Below are 15,648 nucleotides of genomic sequence, written 5' to 3'. Positions count from 1 at the left end.
ATGTCTATAGGACAACACAACAAGACAATATGAAACATCTTCAGCATGTCTATAGGACAACAAGACAATATGAAACATCTTCAGCAGGTCTATAGGACAACAAGACAATATGAAACATCTTCACCATGTCTATAGGACAACAAGACAATATGAAACATCTTCAGCAGGTCTACAGGACAACAAGACAATATGAAACATCTTCAGCATGTCTACAGGACAACAAGACAATATGAAACATTTTCAGCATGTCTATAGGACAACACAACAAGACAATATGAAACATCTTCAGCAGGTCTACAGGACAACAAGACAATATGAAACATCTTCAGCATGTCTACAGGACAACAAGACAATATGAGACATCTTCAGCATGTCTACAGGACAACACAACAAGACAATATGAAACATCTTCAGCAGGTCTACAGGACAACAAGACAATATGAAACATCTTCAGCATGTCTATAGGACAACAAGACAATATGAAACATCTTCAGCATGTCTATAGGACAACACAACAAGACAATATGAAACATCTTCAGCATGTCTATAGGACAACAAGACAATATGAAACATCTTCAGCATGTCTATAGGACAACACAACAAGACAATATGAAACATCTTCAGCAGGTCTACAGGACAACAAGACAATATGAAACATCTTCAGCATGTCTACAGGACAACAAGACAATATGAAACATCTTCAGCATGTCTATAGGACAACACAACAAGACAATATGAAACATCTTCAGCAGGTCTACAGGACAACAAGACAATATGAAACATCTTCAGCATGTCTACAGGACAACAAGACAATATGAGACATCTTCAGCATGTCTACAGGACAACACAACAAGACAATATGAAACATCTTCAGCAGGTCTACAGGACAACAAGACAATATGAAACATCTTCAGCATGTCTATAGGACAACAAGACAATATGAGACATCTTCAGCATGTCTATAGGACAACACAACAAGACAATATGAAACATCTTCAGCATGTCTACAGGACAACAAGACAATATGAAACATCTTCAGCATGTTTATAGGACAACAAGACAATATGAAACATTTTCAGCAGGTCTACAGGACAACAAGACAACCAGACAACGGGTTGGTCAGGGAGTTAATCCAATGAGCCACAGAATAACAACAGACCAGGGACGATGTCTATCATAGGTTTCAGAGTAGCAGTGCTGATCTAGGATCAGGTCCCCCCCTGTCCATGTAACCTTATTCATTGTTATCTAAAAGACCAAAGTCCTACTCTGAGAGCCATGATACAGACAACCCCAGGCCTACTAGTGACTCTACAGAGGAGAAACGTGTCGTGTCTAATTATACTGTTGTATATGAACCGGTGATAGCAGTGTTTTGTGTTTAGTCTGTGTACATGTCAAGGGCTGTAGCTGGGTGAACACAGGGTAAATAAAATAGTGTAGTGTGTCGTGAACTCACCTGCCGGCGACTCTTATCAAGAGTCAAGAGTCACCAACTGGGAATTCATAACACAGTATGACGCACATTACACTCTTAGAACCAAGGCTTCCAGAAGGGTTATTCAGCTGTCCCCATAGGAGAAACCTTTTTGATTCCAGGTAGAACCATTTTTGGATTCCACGTAGAACCCTGTGTGGAAAGGGTTTTACATGGAACTCAAAAGGGTTCTTCAGCTGTCCCCATAGGAGAAACCTTTATGGTTCCAGGTAGAACCCTTTTTGGATTCCACATAGAACCCTGTGTGGAAAGGGTTCTACATGGAACTCAAAAGGGTTCTTCAGCTGTCCCCATAGGAGAAACCTTTATGGTTCCAGGTAGAACCCTTTTTGAGTTCCAGGTATAACTATTTTTGGATTCCACGTAGAACCCTGTGTGGAAAGGGTTCTACATGGAACTCAAAAGGGTTCTGCCTAAGAATGTCGGAGAGGATTTTAGGGCTTTCAAGCTGTAATATCTATTTCTCAACATCAAGTATTGATTGATAATTGAAATAACACAACATGTTCTGAAGTGTGGTTTCACCCTGGTGAATGTTACCTGTTTTCTTTGGTATCTTGGTGAGGGTCAGTTTGACAGTGCGACAGTGGGAGTTGTCCCCACCACACACTCCACACTTGTCTTCTTGTTTGTACGAGCCAACCTCTTTGTCGCAGCCCACATGCTGGGAGAGAGAAGGGCACAGTCAGTCAATCAACCAAGGGGAGGCTCCTTCTAGGCTGTCTGATTTTTACACTGACTGAGATTGGACTGGGGGAGGCTCAGTCTAGGCTGGGGGAGGCTCCTTCTAGGCTGTCTGATTTTTACACTGACTGAGATTAGGCTGGGGGAGGCTCCTTCTAGGCTGTCTGATTTTTACACTGACTGAGATTGGGCTGGGGGAGGCTCCTTCTAGGCTGTCTGATTTTTACACTGACTGAGATTAGGCTGGGGGAGGCTCCTTCTAGGCTGTCTGATTTTTACACTGACTGAGATTAGGCAGGGGGAGGCTCCTTCTAGGCTGGGGGAGGCTCCTTCTAGGCTGTCTGACTTTTACACTGACTGAGATTAGGCTGGGGGAGGCTCAGTCTAGGCTGGGGGAGGCTCCTTCTAGGCTGTCTGATTTTTACACTGACTGAGATTAGGCTGGGGGAGGCTCCTTCTAGGCTGGGGGAGGCTCCTTCTAGGCTGTCTGATTTTTACACTGACTGACATTAGGCAGGGGGAGGCTCCTTCTAGGCTGGGGGAGGCTCCTTCTAGGCTGTCTGACTTTTACACTGACTGAGATTAGGCTGGGGGAGGCTCCTTCTAGGCTGTCTGACTTGTACACTGACTGAGATTAGGCTGGGGGAGGCTCAGTCTAGGCTGGGGGAGGCTCCTTCTAGGCGGTCTGACTTTCACACTGACTGAGATTAGGCTGGGGGAGGCTCAGTCTAGGCTGGGGGAGGCTCCTAGGCTGTCTGATTTTTACACTGACTGAGATTAGGCTGGGGGAGGCTCCTTCTAGGCTGTCTGACTTTTACACTGACTGAGATTAGGCTGTGGGAGGCTCAGTCTAGGCTGGGGGAGGCTCCTTCTAGGCTGTCTGACTTTTACACTGACTGAGATTAGGCTGGGGGAGGCTCAATCTAGGCTCGGGGAGGCTCCTTCTAGGCTGTCTGACTTTTACACTGACTGAGATTAGGCTGGGGGAGGCTCAGTCTAGGCTGGGGGAGGCTCAGTCTAGGCTGGGGGAGGCTCAGTCTAGGCTGGGGGAGGCTCCTTCTAGGCTGTCTGACTTGCAGTGAAACACTACTCTCCAGACTTCTGCTATAGAAGCGATACCAATCTATCCAAGACACAGATTGGTAAGGGAGACATAACATATGTTGAATCTGGCCCCTCAATCTACAAACGTTTTGGTCTGGTCTGGAAAATGCCAATGTCTGTTATGGTATCTAACCTCCAATCAAAGCATTAAGTAGACTTCATGGAAAGACAGAGGGGGAGAGAGAGAGACAGAGAGAGAGAGAGACAGAGAGAGAGAAACAGATAGACAGAGAGAGAGAGACAGAGAGACAGAGAGAGAGAAACAGATAGACAGAGAGAGAGACAGAGAGACAGAGAGAGAGAGAGAGAGAGAGAGAGAGAGAGAAACAGAGAGAGAGAGAGGCACTGAAGCCACTGTAGATATAGAGAGGTATAGATAGAGAGAGGTACAGATAGAGAGGTATAGATAGAGAGAGATACAGATAGAGAGAGGTACAGATAGAGAGGTATAGATAGAGAGAGGTATAGAGAGAGAGGTATAGATAGAGATGTATAGATAGAGAGGTATAGATAGAGAGGTATAGATAGAGAGGTCTATATAGAGAGGTACAGATAGAGAGGTATAGATAGAGAGGTACAGATAGAGAGGTATAGATAGAGAGGTATAGATAGGGGTATAGATAGAGAGAGGTACAGATAGAGAGAGGAACAGATAGAGAGGTATAGAGAGAGAGGTACAGATAGAGAGGTACAGGTAGAGAGATATGTATAAAGAGGTGTAGATAGAGAGGTACAGATAGAGAGAGGTACAGATAGAGAGAGGTATAGATAGAGGTATAGATAGAGAGGTACAGATAGATAGGTATAGATAGAGAGAGGTACAGATAGAGAGGTATAGATAGAGAGGTGTAGATAGAGGTATAGATAGAGAGGTATAGATAGAGTGAGGTACAGATAGAGAGAGGTACAGATAGAGAGAGGTACAGATAGAGAGGTATAGATAGAGAGGTATAGATAGAGAGGTATAGATAGAGAGAGGTATAGATAGAGAGCGGTATAGATAGAGAGATAGCTGTACATACCAGACATTCCCCTCGGGTGCAGACACTGAAAGGGTCTGTGTAGCTGCACCGCGTCCCATCATGCATCACCTGGTTCATGACCACCACCTCACCGGTCTCTTTGGACTGACAGCTCAACTCACACTTGTGAGCCTCTACACGGGTGAAGATCAATCAATCAATCAAATGCATTTTATAAAGCCCTTTTTACATCAGCAGTTGTCACTAAGTGTTTTTCAGATACCCAGAGAGAAAGTAATGCAGAGACAGAAGCACTGTGGCTAGTAAAACTCCCTAGAGGATACCCAGTCTAAGATACCAGAGAGAAAGCAACGCAGAGGCACTGTGGCTAGTAAAACTCCCTAGAGGATACCCAGTCTAAGATACCAGAGAGAAAGTAATGCAGAGACAGAAGCACTGTGGCTAGTAAAACTCCCTAGAGGATACCCAGTCTAAGATACCAGAGAGAAAGCAACGCAGAGGCACTGTGGCTAGTAAAACTCCCTAGAGGATACCCAGTCTAAGATACCAGAGAGAAAGTAATGCAGAGACAGAAGCACTGTGGCTAGTAAAACTCCCTAGAGGATACCCAGTCTAAGATACCAGAGAGAAAGCAACGCAGAGGCACTGTGGCTAGTAAAACTCCCTAGAGGATACCCAGTCTAAGATACCAGAGAGAAAGCAACGCAGAGGCACTGTGGCTAGTAAAACTCCCTAGAGGATACCCAGTCTAAGATACCAGAGAGAAAGTAATGCAGAGGCACTGTGGCTAGTAAAACTCCCTAGAGGATACCCAGTCTAAGATACCAGAGAGAAAGCAACGCAGAGGCACTGTGGCTAGTAAAACTCCCTAGAGGATACCCAGTCTAAGATACCAGAGAGAAAGTAATGCAGAGGCACTGTGGCTAGTAAAACTCCCTAGAGGATACCCAGTCTAAGATACCAGAGAGAAAGCAAGGCAGAGGCAGAAGCACTGTGGCTAGTAAAACTCCCTAGAGGATACCCAGTCTAAGATACCAGAGAGAAAGTAATGCAGAGGCACTGTGGCTAGTAAAACTCCCTAGAGGATACCCAGTCTAAGATACCAGAGAGAAAGTAATGCAGAGGCACTGTGGCTAGTAAAACTCCATAGAGGATACCCAGTCTAAGATACCAGAGAGAAAGCAAGGCAGAGGCACTGTGGCTAGTAAAACTCCATAGAGGATACCCAGTCTAAGATACCAGAGAGAAAGTAATGCAGAGGCACTGTGGCTAGTAAAACTCCCTAGAGGATACCCAGTCTAAGATACCAGAGAGAGAGTAATGCAGAGGCAGAGGCACTGTGGCTAGTAAAACTCCCTAGAGGATACCCAGTCTAAGATACCAGAGAGAAAGCAACGCAGAGGCACTGTGGCTAGTAAAACTCCCTAGAGGATACCCAGTCTAAGATACCAGAGAGAAAGTAACGCAGAGGCAGAGGCACTGTGGCTAGTAAAACTCCCTAGAGGATACCCAGTCTAAGATACCAGAGAGAAAGCAAGGCAGAGGCAGAAGCACTGTGGCTAGTAAAACTCCCTAGAGGATACCCAGTCTAAGATACCAGAGAGAGAGTAATGCAGAGGCAGAGGCACTGTGGCTAGTAAAACTCCCTAGAGGATACCCAGTCTAAGATACCAGAGAGAAAGCAAGGCAGAGGCAGAAGCACTGTGGCTAGTAAAACTCCCTAGAGGATACCCAGTCTAAGATACCAGAGAGAAAGTAATGCAGAAGTACTGTGGCTAGTAAAACTCCCTAGAGGATACCCAGTCTAAGATACCAGAGAGAAAGCAACGCAGAGGCACTGTGGCTAGTAAAACTCCCTAGAGGATACCCAGTCTAAGATACCAGAGAGAAAGTAATGCAGAAGTACTGTGGCTAGTAAAACTCCCTAGAGGATACCCAGTCTAAGATACCAGAGAGAAAGCAACGCAGAGGCACTGTGGCTAGTAAAACTCCCTAGAGGATACCCAGTCTAAGATACCAGAGAGAAAGCAACGCAGAGGCACTGTGGCTAGTAAAACTCCCTAGAGGATACCCAGTCTAAGATACCAGAGAGAAAGTAACGCAGAGGCAGAAGCACTGTGGCTAGTAAAACTCCCTAGAGGATACCCAGTCTAAGATACCAGAGAGAAAGTAACGCAGAGGCAGAAGCACTGTGGCTAGTAAAACTCCCTAGAGGATACCCAGTCTAAGATACCAGAGAGAAAGTAACGCAGAGGCAGAAGCACTGTGGCTAGTAAAACTCCCTAGAGGATACCCAGTCTAAGATACCAGAGAAGAAGCAATGCAGAGGCAGAAGCACTGTGGCTAGTAAAACTCCCTAGAGGATACCCAGTCTAAGATACCAGAGAGAAAGCAACACAGAGGCACTGTGGCTAGTAAAACTCCCTAGAGGATACCCAGTCTAAGATACCAGAGAGAAAGCAACGCAGAGGCAGAGGCACTGTGGCTAGTAAAACTCCCTAGAGGATACCCAGTCTAAGATACCAGAGAGAAAGTAATGCAGAGGCACTGTGGCTAGTAAAACTCCCTAGAGGATACCCAGTCTAAGATACCAGAGAGAAAGTAATGCAGAGACAGAAGCACTGTGGCTAGTAAAACTCCCTAGAGGATACCCAGTCTAAGATACCAGAGAGAAAGTAACGCAGAGGCAGAAGCACTGTGGCTAGTAAAACTCCCTAGAGGATACCCAGTCTAAGATACCAGAAAGAAAGCAAGGCAGAGGCAGAGGCACTGTGGCTAGTAAAACTCCCTAGAGGATACCCAGTCTAAGATACCAGAGAGAAAGCAATGCAGAGGTAGAAGCACTGTGGCTAGTAAAACTCTCTAGAGGATACCCAGTCTAAGATACCAGAGAGAAAGCAACGCAGAGGCACTGTGGCTAGTAAAACTCCCTAGAGGATACCCAGTCTAAGATACCAGAGAGAGAGTAATGCAGAGGCAGAGGCACTGTGGCTAGTAAAACTCCCTAGAGGATACCCAGTCTAAGATACCAGAGAGAAAGCAACACAGAGGCACTGTGGCTAGTAAAACTCCCTAGAGGATACCCAGTCTAAGATACCAGAGAGAAAGCAACACAGAGGCACTGTGGCTAGTAAAACTCCCTAGAGGATACCCAGTCTAAGATACCAGAGAGAAAGCAAGGCAGAGGTAGAAGCACTGTGGCTAGTAAAACTCCCTAGAGGATACCCAGTCTAAGATACCAGAGAGAAAGTAACGCAGAGGCACTGTGGCTAGTAAAACTCCCTAGAGGATACCCAGTCTAAGATACCAGAGAGAAAGCAACACAGAGGCAGAGGCACTGTGGCTAGTAAAACTCCCTAGAGGATACCCAGTCTAAGATACCAGAGAGAAAGCAACACAGAGGCAGAAGCACTGTGGCTAGTAAAACTCCCTAGAGAAAGAAATCAAAATGAACACATCCTTTAGTCCTGACTGAGTGAAGATAAACTAAATAAATGACAAGAGAAAGTTTGCATTGTATCTCTTCTGCCACCCCAAACCCCAAACTAAAAGGCATAGTGTTCCATTTGGGAAGCAGGCTGTGTCCTACCATCTGGGTGTTCGTAAGGTAGCCAGGTGTGCTTGGTGTTCTTGTGATATTTGTTGCTCCTCTGGACACACTGTTGAGCGCGGAAGTCCTCGTAGGGTCCGACACACTCCTCCATGTTACACATCTGGTAATCGAAGGTGGACCCGGGGCAATCCCGACCGCCGTACGCAGGCCTGGAGACATGGGGGCGACAACACGGAAACAATAAACAAACAACCCAGTAATCAACACCTAGTGTGTATCCCAAATAGCACCCTATTCCCTATGGACCCAGGTCAAAAGTAGTGCAGTGAATAGAATGCAATTTGGGATACATCCCAGGAGGGCCTGTCGTTCAGGTTCAGTGATTAGTTTAATTTAACTGTAATGTGGATCAGGGTAGAACTGGGCCTGTCGTTCAGGTTCAGTGATCAGATCCATTTAACTGTAATGTGGATCAGTGTAGAACTGGACCTGTCGTTCAGGTTCAGTGATTAGTTTAATTTAACTGTAATGTGGATCAGGGTAGAACTGGACCTGTCGTTCAGGTTCAGTGATTAGTTTAATTTAACTGTAATGTGGATCAGGGTAGAACTGGGCCTGTCGTCCAGGTTCAGTGATCAGATCCATTTAACTGTAATGTGGATCAGGGTAGAACTGGACCTGTCGTTCAGGTTCTGTGATTAGTTTAATTTAACTGTAATGTGGATCAGGGTAGAACTGGGCCTGTCGTCCAGGTTCAGTGATTAGTTCCATTTAACTGTAATGTGGATCAGGGTAGAACTGGGCCTGTCGTCCAGGTTCAGTGATTAGTTCCATTTAACTGTAATGTGGATCAGGGTAGAACTGGACCTGTCGTTCAGGTTCAGTGATTAGTTTAATTTAACTGTAATGTGGATCAGGGTAGAACTGGGCCTGTCGTTCAGGTTCAGTGATCAGATCCATTTAACTGTAATGTGGATCAGGGTAGAACTGGGCCTGTCGTTCAGGTTCAGTGATTAGTTCCATTTAACTGTAATGTGGATCAGGGTAGAACTGGGCCTGTCGTTCAGGTTCAGTGATTAGTTCCATTTAACTGTAATGTGGATCAGGGTAGAACTGGGCCTGTCGTCCAGGTTCAGTGATTAGTTTAATTTAACTGTAATGTGGATCAGGGTAGAACTGGGCCTGTCGTCCAGGTTCAGTGATTAGTTTAATTTAACTGTAATGTGGATCAGGGTAGAACTGGGCCTGTCGTCCAGGTTCAGTGATCAGATCCATTTAACTGTAATGTGGATCAGGGTAGAACTGGGCCTGTCGTTCAGGTTCAGTGATTAGTTTAATTTAACTGTAATGTGGATCAGGGTAGAACTGGGCCTGTCGTTCAGGTTCAGTGATTAGTTTAATTTAACTGTAATGTGGATCAGGGTAGAACTGGGCCTGTCGTTCAGGTTCAGTGATTAGATCTATTTAACTGTAATGTGGATCAGGGTAGAACTGGGCCTGTCGTTCAGGTTCAGTGATTAGATCTATTTAACTGTAATGTGGATCAGGGTAGAACTGGGCCTGTCGTTCAGGTTCAGTGATTAGTTCCATTTAACTAGATCTGAGATCGGAGTCTCTAGTCAGGGTCATGATGTAGTACACAGGGTTCATTATTATTTAGAGGACACGTACTCACATACAGTATACGCATAAAGTCACGCACACACACACACACACACACACACACACACACACACACACACACACACACACACACACACACACACACACACACACACACACACACACACACACACACACACACACACACACACACACACACAAATATCCAAGGAAAGTTCAGCGTAAAGATTCACATGATCCCCCTCGGCTTTCCTTCAGACATCCTCTGACACGTCTCTGACTAAACAGGCAAAGTATCTGTCAACTACATGTCACATTATGTGTATGAGTCATATATTCTGTAGGTAGAAGTCCTAACAGGATGTAGGTAGAAGTCCTAACAGGATGTAGGTCGAAGTCCTAACAGGATGTAGGTAGAAGTCCTAACAGGATGTAGATAGAAGTCCTAACAGGATGTAGGTAGAAGTCCTAACAGGATGTAGGTACAAGTCCTAACAGGATGTAGGTAGAAGTTCTAACAGGATGTAGGTAGAAGTCCTAACAGGATGTAGGTAGAAGTCCTAACAGGATGTAGGTAGAAGTCCTAACAGGATGTAGGTAGAAGTCCTAACAGGATGTAGGTAGAAGTCTTAACAGGATGTAGGTAGAAGTCCTAACAGGATGTAGGTAGAAGTCCTAACAGGATGTAGGTAGAAGTCCTAACAGGATGTAGGTACAAGTCCTAACAGGATGTAGGTAGAAGTCCTAACAGGATGCAGAGGATAACGTCAGTGAGGAGACCTAAGAACCCACCTCGGAGCCAGATTAATACATCTCTACCCACACTACCCACAATGCCCTCCCCACCTGTTCCCCTGTGACAGACACTCACACAGGGTTGTTACAAGTTCTGCTCCGGGAGCGTACTCCACCTCCACAGGTTCTGGAGCAGGACCCAAACTTAGTCCAGGACCCCCAGTTACCGTCATGGCCCTGAGGCTGGTTAGAGGAGCGCCAGATACAGTGGCCCTTGAAGCACCACTAAACAGACAGGACACAGGAGAGTCAACAGGACATACAGTACATAGACTATCTGTCCATTTATCAGCCCTATTCTCATTAAAACCATGGCTAGAATGGAGCCCTGGCCATGTCAATGGTTTATAACAACTCTAAAGAGCGATGGCGGCTAAAGGAACATGGAAAGAACACTGTTATGACTACCGTGACTCCATTAATCAGGACTAGCCAATGAAATGCTAACTTCACGCTAATTACATGCTTAGTAAGTACATTCAAACTGTTCCTTCTGTTTATCCATTTGAACTATTGTGTACTTAAAAAAACAACGTTTTATATATATTTTTTTCAGAAAGGAGACAGTGGAGTCAACAGTGCATACATGTATACAATATCTTTCCATTCGTTTTTATCCATTCGTTTTTATCCATTCGTTTTTATCCATTCGTTTTTATCCATTCGTTTTTATCCATTCGTTTTTATCCATTCGTTTTTATCCATTCGTTTTTATCCATTCGTTTTTATCCATTCGTTTTTATCCATTCGTTTTTATCCATTCGTTGGCTCCGTTAGCATTAAAACCATGGCTAGAATGAGCCCTGAACATCTCCTGGGTCAGAGTTCACAACAACTGTTATGCTTCGAGCAATCCTGGCTAAAGGAACATGGGATAGAACATGAGAGTGAACACTATTTGTCCGTGAAGTATAAATAGCTGATTAAATGCTCTTTAAATGTATGGGTTAGGTGCCACCTGTGTTACACAGTCATTGCAGTTGGACATCAGTACATGAGGGACATAGAACAAATATAAGCACCCACCAAAAATTATTGTAACATTCAAACGGGCCGATATGTTATTTCTAATATTAATTTAGTAAAACTTCTTCAAGTAATTGTGTACTTTTTGGAGAACTGTTCATCTAAAGATGAAGTATGGCACTGTATATTATTAGGTGTATCTATTGTCATCAGAAATCCATGGTTTGTTTTCGAACCGTTTCCCACCTTCGACGGTGCACACTCCGTCCCATCCACCGGAGGACCCTTCTTGGTCTTACAAAAGTACTGGTTGTCAGGGTGACTACACCACAGCTGCTTGCAGGGATCGTAGGTCCGGAACTATAGGGGGGAGAGAGAGAGAGAGAGAGAGAGAGAGAGATAGAGACAGAGCGAGAGAGAGAGAGAGAGACAGAGAGAGACAGAGACAGAGAGAGACAGAGAGACAGAGACAGAGACAGAGACAGAGAGACAGAGAGAGAGAGAGAGAGAGAGAGAGAGAGAGACAGAGAGACAGAGAGAGACAGAGAGAGACAGAGAGACAGAGAGACAGAGAGAGACAGAGAGAGAGAAAGAGACAGAGACAGAGACAGAGAGAGAGAGAGAGAGAGAGAGAGAGAGAGACAAAGAGAGAGCGAGAGAGAGAGAGAGAGAGAGAGATAGAGAGAGAGAGAGACAAAGAGAGAGACAAAGAGAGAGACAAAGAGAGAGACAAAGAGAGAGAGAGTAGGGAAGAGGATGTCAGAGAGAAGAGGAGAGAGTAGGGAAAAGGAGATCAGAGAGAAGAGGAGAGAGAACGGAAGAGGTGGTCAGAGAGAGAGATGAGAGGTAGTTAGTGCATTTCCGTGGCCAGTCTACGGGTCATCTAGTCTCTTCCCAGAAGTCATGGCCCCTCTGCAATCTCAAACAGGGAAAAAGCTGCCCACTATCTAAGCATATGGACCAGGGGGATAATAAGGAGAACGCAGGACCCTGCTCCATCTTAGACTAACCTGTGTAATATTTGAATCCCATCCTCAGAAGATCAAAGTCCTGAGTGGTACTGAGTGCCCCATGCAGTCCTAAATATGCGTCCCAAATGGCAAGATATATTTTGTTGTTTTTCACTTTATATTTTCACTTTGTATGTTGTCTACCTCACTTGCTTTGGCAATGTTAACACATGTTTCCCATGCCAATAAAGCCCTTGAATTGAATTGAATTGAATTGATATTCCCTGATGGGCCCTGGTAAAAAAGCAGTGCACTATATACAGAATAGGGTGCCATTCGGGACACACATTGACAGGCTGCCCCGTCACCAACGGTCACAATTGTTATTCTCAGATCTCAGGGGTCTAGCTAGCTGCTGGAGGGGACTTACAGCGGTGCACATCTTGTAGCCCACGCCGAAATCAAAACGACACTGCTCGTCCATGGAGTAGTTAATCCCAGGTAGCTCAGGAAGCTTGGGCCACTTGTGTTCAAAAGGGTTGTCCAGGAGACAGTCATAAGAGCTGGAGGGGGATAAAACACATCAGAACAGAGACAGTCATAAGAGCTGGAGGGGGATAAAACACATCAGAACAGAGACAGTCATAAGAGCTGGAGGGAGATAAGACACATCAGAACAGAGACAGTCATAAGAGCTGGAGGGAGATAAGACACATCAGAACAGAGACAGTCATTAGAGATGGAGGGAGATAAGACACATCAGAACAGAGACAGTCATAGGAGATGGAGGGATAAGACACATCAGAACAGAGACAGTCATAAGAACACATCAGAACAGAGACAGTCATAAGAGCTGATCAAATTGATCAGAAATACAGTGTAGACATTGTTAATGTTGTAAATCACTATTGTAGCTGGAAACGGACAATTTTTTTAATGGAATATCTACATAGGCGTACAGAGGCCCATCATCAGCAACCATCACTCCTGTGTTCCAATGGCATGCTGTGTTAGCTCATACAAGTCTAGTTGATCATTAGAAAACCCTTTTGCAATTATGTTAGCACAGCTGGAAACTGTAGTGCTAATTAAAGAAGCAATAAAACTGGTCTTCTTTGGACTAGTTGAGTATCTGGAGCATCAGCATTTGTGGGTTCGATTACAGGCTGAAAATGGCCAGAAACAAATAACTTTCTTCTGAAACTCGTCAGTCTATTCTTGTTCTGAGAAATGAAGGCTATTCCATGCGAGAAATTGCCAAGAAACTGAAGATCTCGTACAATGCTGTGTACTACTCCCTTCACAGAACAGCACAAACGGGCTCTAACCAGAATAGAAAGAGGAGTGGGAGGCCCCGGTGCACACATGAGCAAGAGGACAAGTACATTAGAGTGTCTGGTTGGAGAAACAGACACCTCACAAGTCCTCAGCTGGCAGCTTCATTAAATAGTACATGCAAAACACCAGTCTCAACGTCAACAGTGAAGAGGCGACTCCGGGATGCTGGCCTTCTAGGCAGAACACCAGTCTCAACATCAACAGTGAATAGGCGACTCCGGGATGCTGGCCTTCTAAGCAGAGTTGCAAAGAAAAAGCCATATCTCGACCAATAAAAGGAAAAGATTAAGACACAGACACTGGACAGAGGAACTAGTAGGCCAGCATCCCGGAGTTTCCTCTTCACTGTTGACGTGATATAGTTCAGTGATACATGTCAGTGATAGGTCAGTGATACATGTCTGTGATACATGTCTGTGATATAGGTCAGTGATACATGTCAGTGATAGGTCAGTGATACATGTCAGTGATAGGTCAGTGATACATGTCAGTGATAGGTCAGTGATACATGTCTGTGATACATGTCTGTGATATAGGTCAGTGATACATGTCTGTGATACATGTCTGTGATATAGGTCAGTGATACATGTCTGTGATATAGGTCAGTGATACATGTCTGTGATAGGTCAGTGATACATGTCTGTGATAGGTCAGTGATACATGTCAGTGATAGGTCAGTGATACATGTCTGTGATATAGGTCAGTGATACATGTCAGTGATAGGTCAGTGATACATGTCTGTGATATAGGTCAGTGATACATGTCTGTGATAGGCCAGTGATACATGTCTGTGATATAGGTCAGTGATACATGTCTGTGATAGGTCAGTGATACATGTCAGTGATAGGTCAGTGATACATGTCTGTGATAGGTCAGTGATACATGTCAGTGATATGTCAGTGATATAGGTCAGTGATATGTCAGTGATATAGCTCAGTGATATAGGTCAGTGAAAGGTCAGTGATAGCTCAGTGATATATGTCAGTGAAAGGTCAGTGATAGGTCAGTGGTATATGTCAGTTATAGGTCAGTGATATGTCAGTGATATAGGTCAGTGATATAGGTCAGTGAAAGGTCAGTGATAGCTGAGTGATATATGTCAGTGAAAGGTCAGTGATAGGTCAGTGGTATATGTCAGTTATAGGTCAGTGATATAGGTCAGTGATACATGTCAGTGATGTCAGTGTTATGTCAGTGACCAGGATTCCTGGAAAAGCTGTGAACTCTGGGAAAGTTGTCAGAACCCTAGTCAGTGGTACGGTGAAGGCTGCACCTACTGGATGTATCGGTTCAGTTCCTGTTTACTGCAGCGTGACCAGTGGTAGCGATGGAAGGCCGCTTGGACCAGCGGTGCCATGATGCTGCCCATGCTGGTCTCGTCAGAACAACGATTCCCCTGTCCGTCATGTTCCATACCTAACCTGTTGAAATGGTACCTGAGTTATTGATGAGCAAAACACAGTATTACGCTCAAACACAAAGCCAGTCTCAAATGACTCTCTGTTCCCTAAATAGGGCACTACTGTTGACTCTCTGTTCCCTATATAGGGCATTACTGTTGACTCTCTGTTCCCTATATAGGGCACTACTGTTGACTCTCTGTTCCCTATATAGGGCACTACTGTTGACTCTCTGTTCCCTATAGAGGGCACTACTGTTGACTCTCTGTTCCCTATATAGGGCACCACTGTTGACTCTCTATTCCCTATATAGGGCACTACTGTTGACTCTCTATTCCCTATATAGGGCACTACTGTTGACTCTCTGTTCCCTATATAGGGCACTACTGTTGACTCTCTATTCCCTAAATAGGGCACTACTGTTGACTCTCTATTCCCTATATAGGGCACTACTGTTGACTCTCTATTCCCTATATAGGGCACTACTGTTGACTCTATTTCCTATATAGGGCACTACTGTTGACTCTATTCCCTATATAGGGCACTACTGTTGACTCTATTCCCTATATAGAGCACTACTGTTTACTCTATTCCCTATATAGAGCACTACTGTTGACTCTATTTCCTATATAGGGCACTACTGTTGACTCTATTCCCTATATAGAGCACTACTGTTGACTCTATTCCCTATATAGAGCACTACTGTTGACTCTATTTCCTATATAGAGCACTACTGTTGACTCTATTTCCTATA

At 44.7% G+C, this 15,648-nt stretch overlaps 1 protein-coding gene across 7 annotated transcripts in view; it reads right to left on the bottom strand.

Moving 5' to 3' along the window:
- Positions 1-15,648, bottom strand: part of LOC110513446 (A disintegrin and metalloproteinase with thrombospondin motifs 14) — a 140,709-nt gene that overhangs the window by 21,209 nt on the left and 103,852 nt on the right. For 5 of the 7 annotated variants that reach the window (XM_090217740.1, XM_090217742.1, XM_090217741.1 and 2 more), the window contains 7 exons: positions 14,772-14,915; positions 12,587-12,719; positions 11,453-11,566; positions 10,317-10,465; positions 7,859-8,031; positions 4,309-4,442; positions 2,039-2,162 (listed from right to left, as the gene is read on the bottom strand). In XM_090217740.1, the coding sequence (XP_090073866.1) occupies positions 2,039-2,162; positions 4,309-4,442; positions 7,859-8,031; positions 10,317-10,465; positions 11,453-11,566; positions 12,587-12,719; positions 14,772-14,915 (971 nt within the window). The remainder of the gene's footprint in view (positions 1-2,038; positions 2,163-4,308; positions 4,443-7,858; positions 8,032-10,316; positions 10,466-11,452; positions 11,567-12,586; positions 12,720-14,771; positions 14,916-15,648) is intronic. The other 2 variants (XM_090217745.1, XM_090217746.1) reach the window with 1 other exon arrangement.

This window comes from Oncorhynchus mykiss, chromosome 23, assembly GCF_057628025.1.
Source record: "Oncorhynchus mykiss isolate SJ-2025 chromosome 23, ASM5762802v1, whole genome shotgun sequence".
NCBI lineage: Eukaryota > Metazoa > Chordata > Actinopteri > Salmoniformes > Salmonidae > Oncorhynchus > Oncorhynchus mykiss.
The sequence above is the reverse complement of the archived record's forward strand: the minus strand, read 5'-3'. Positions and strand labels throughout refer to the sequence as shown.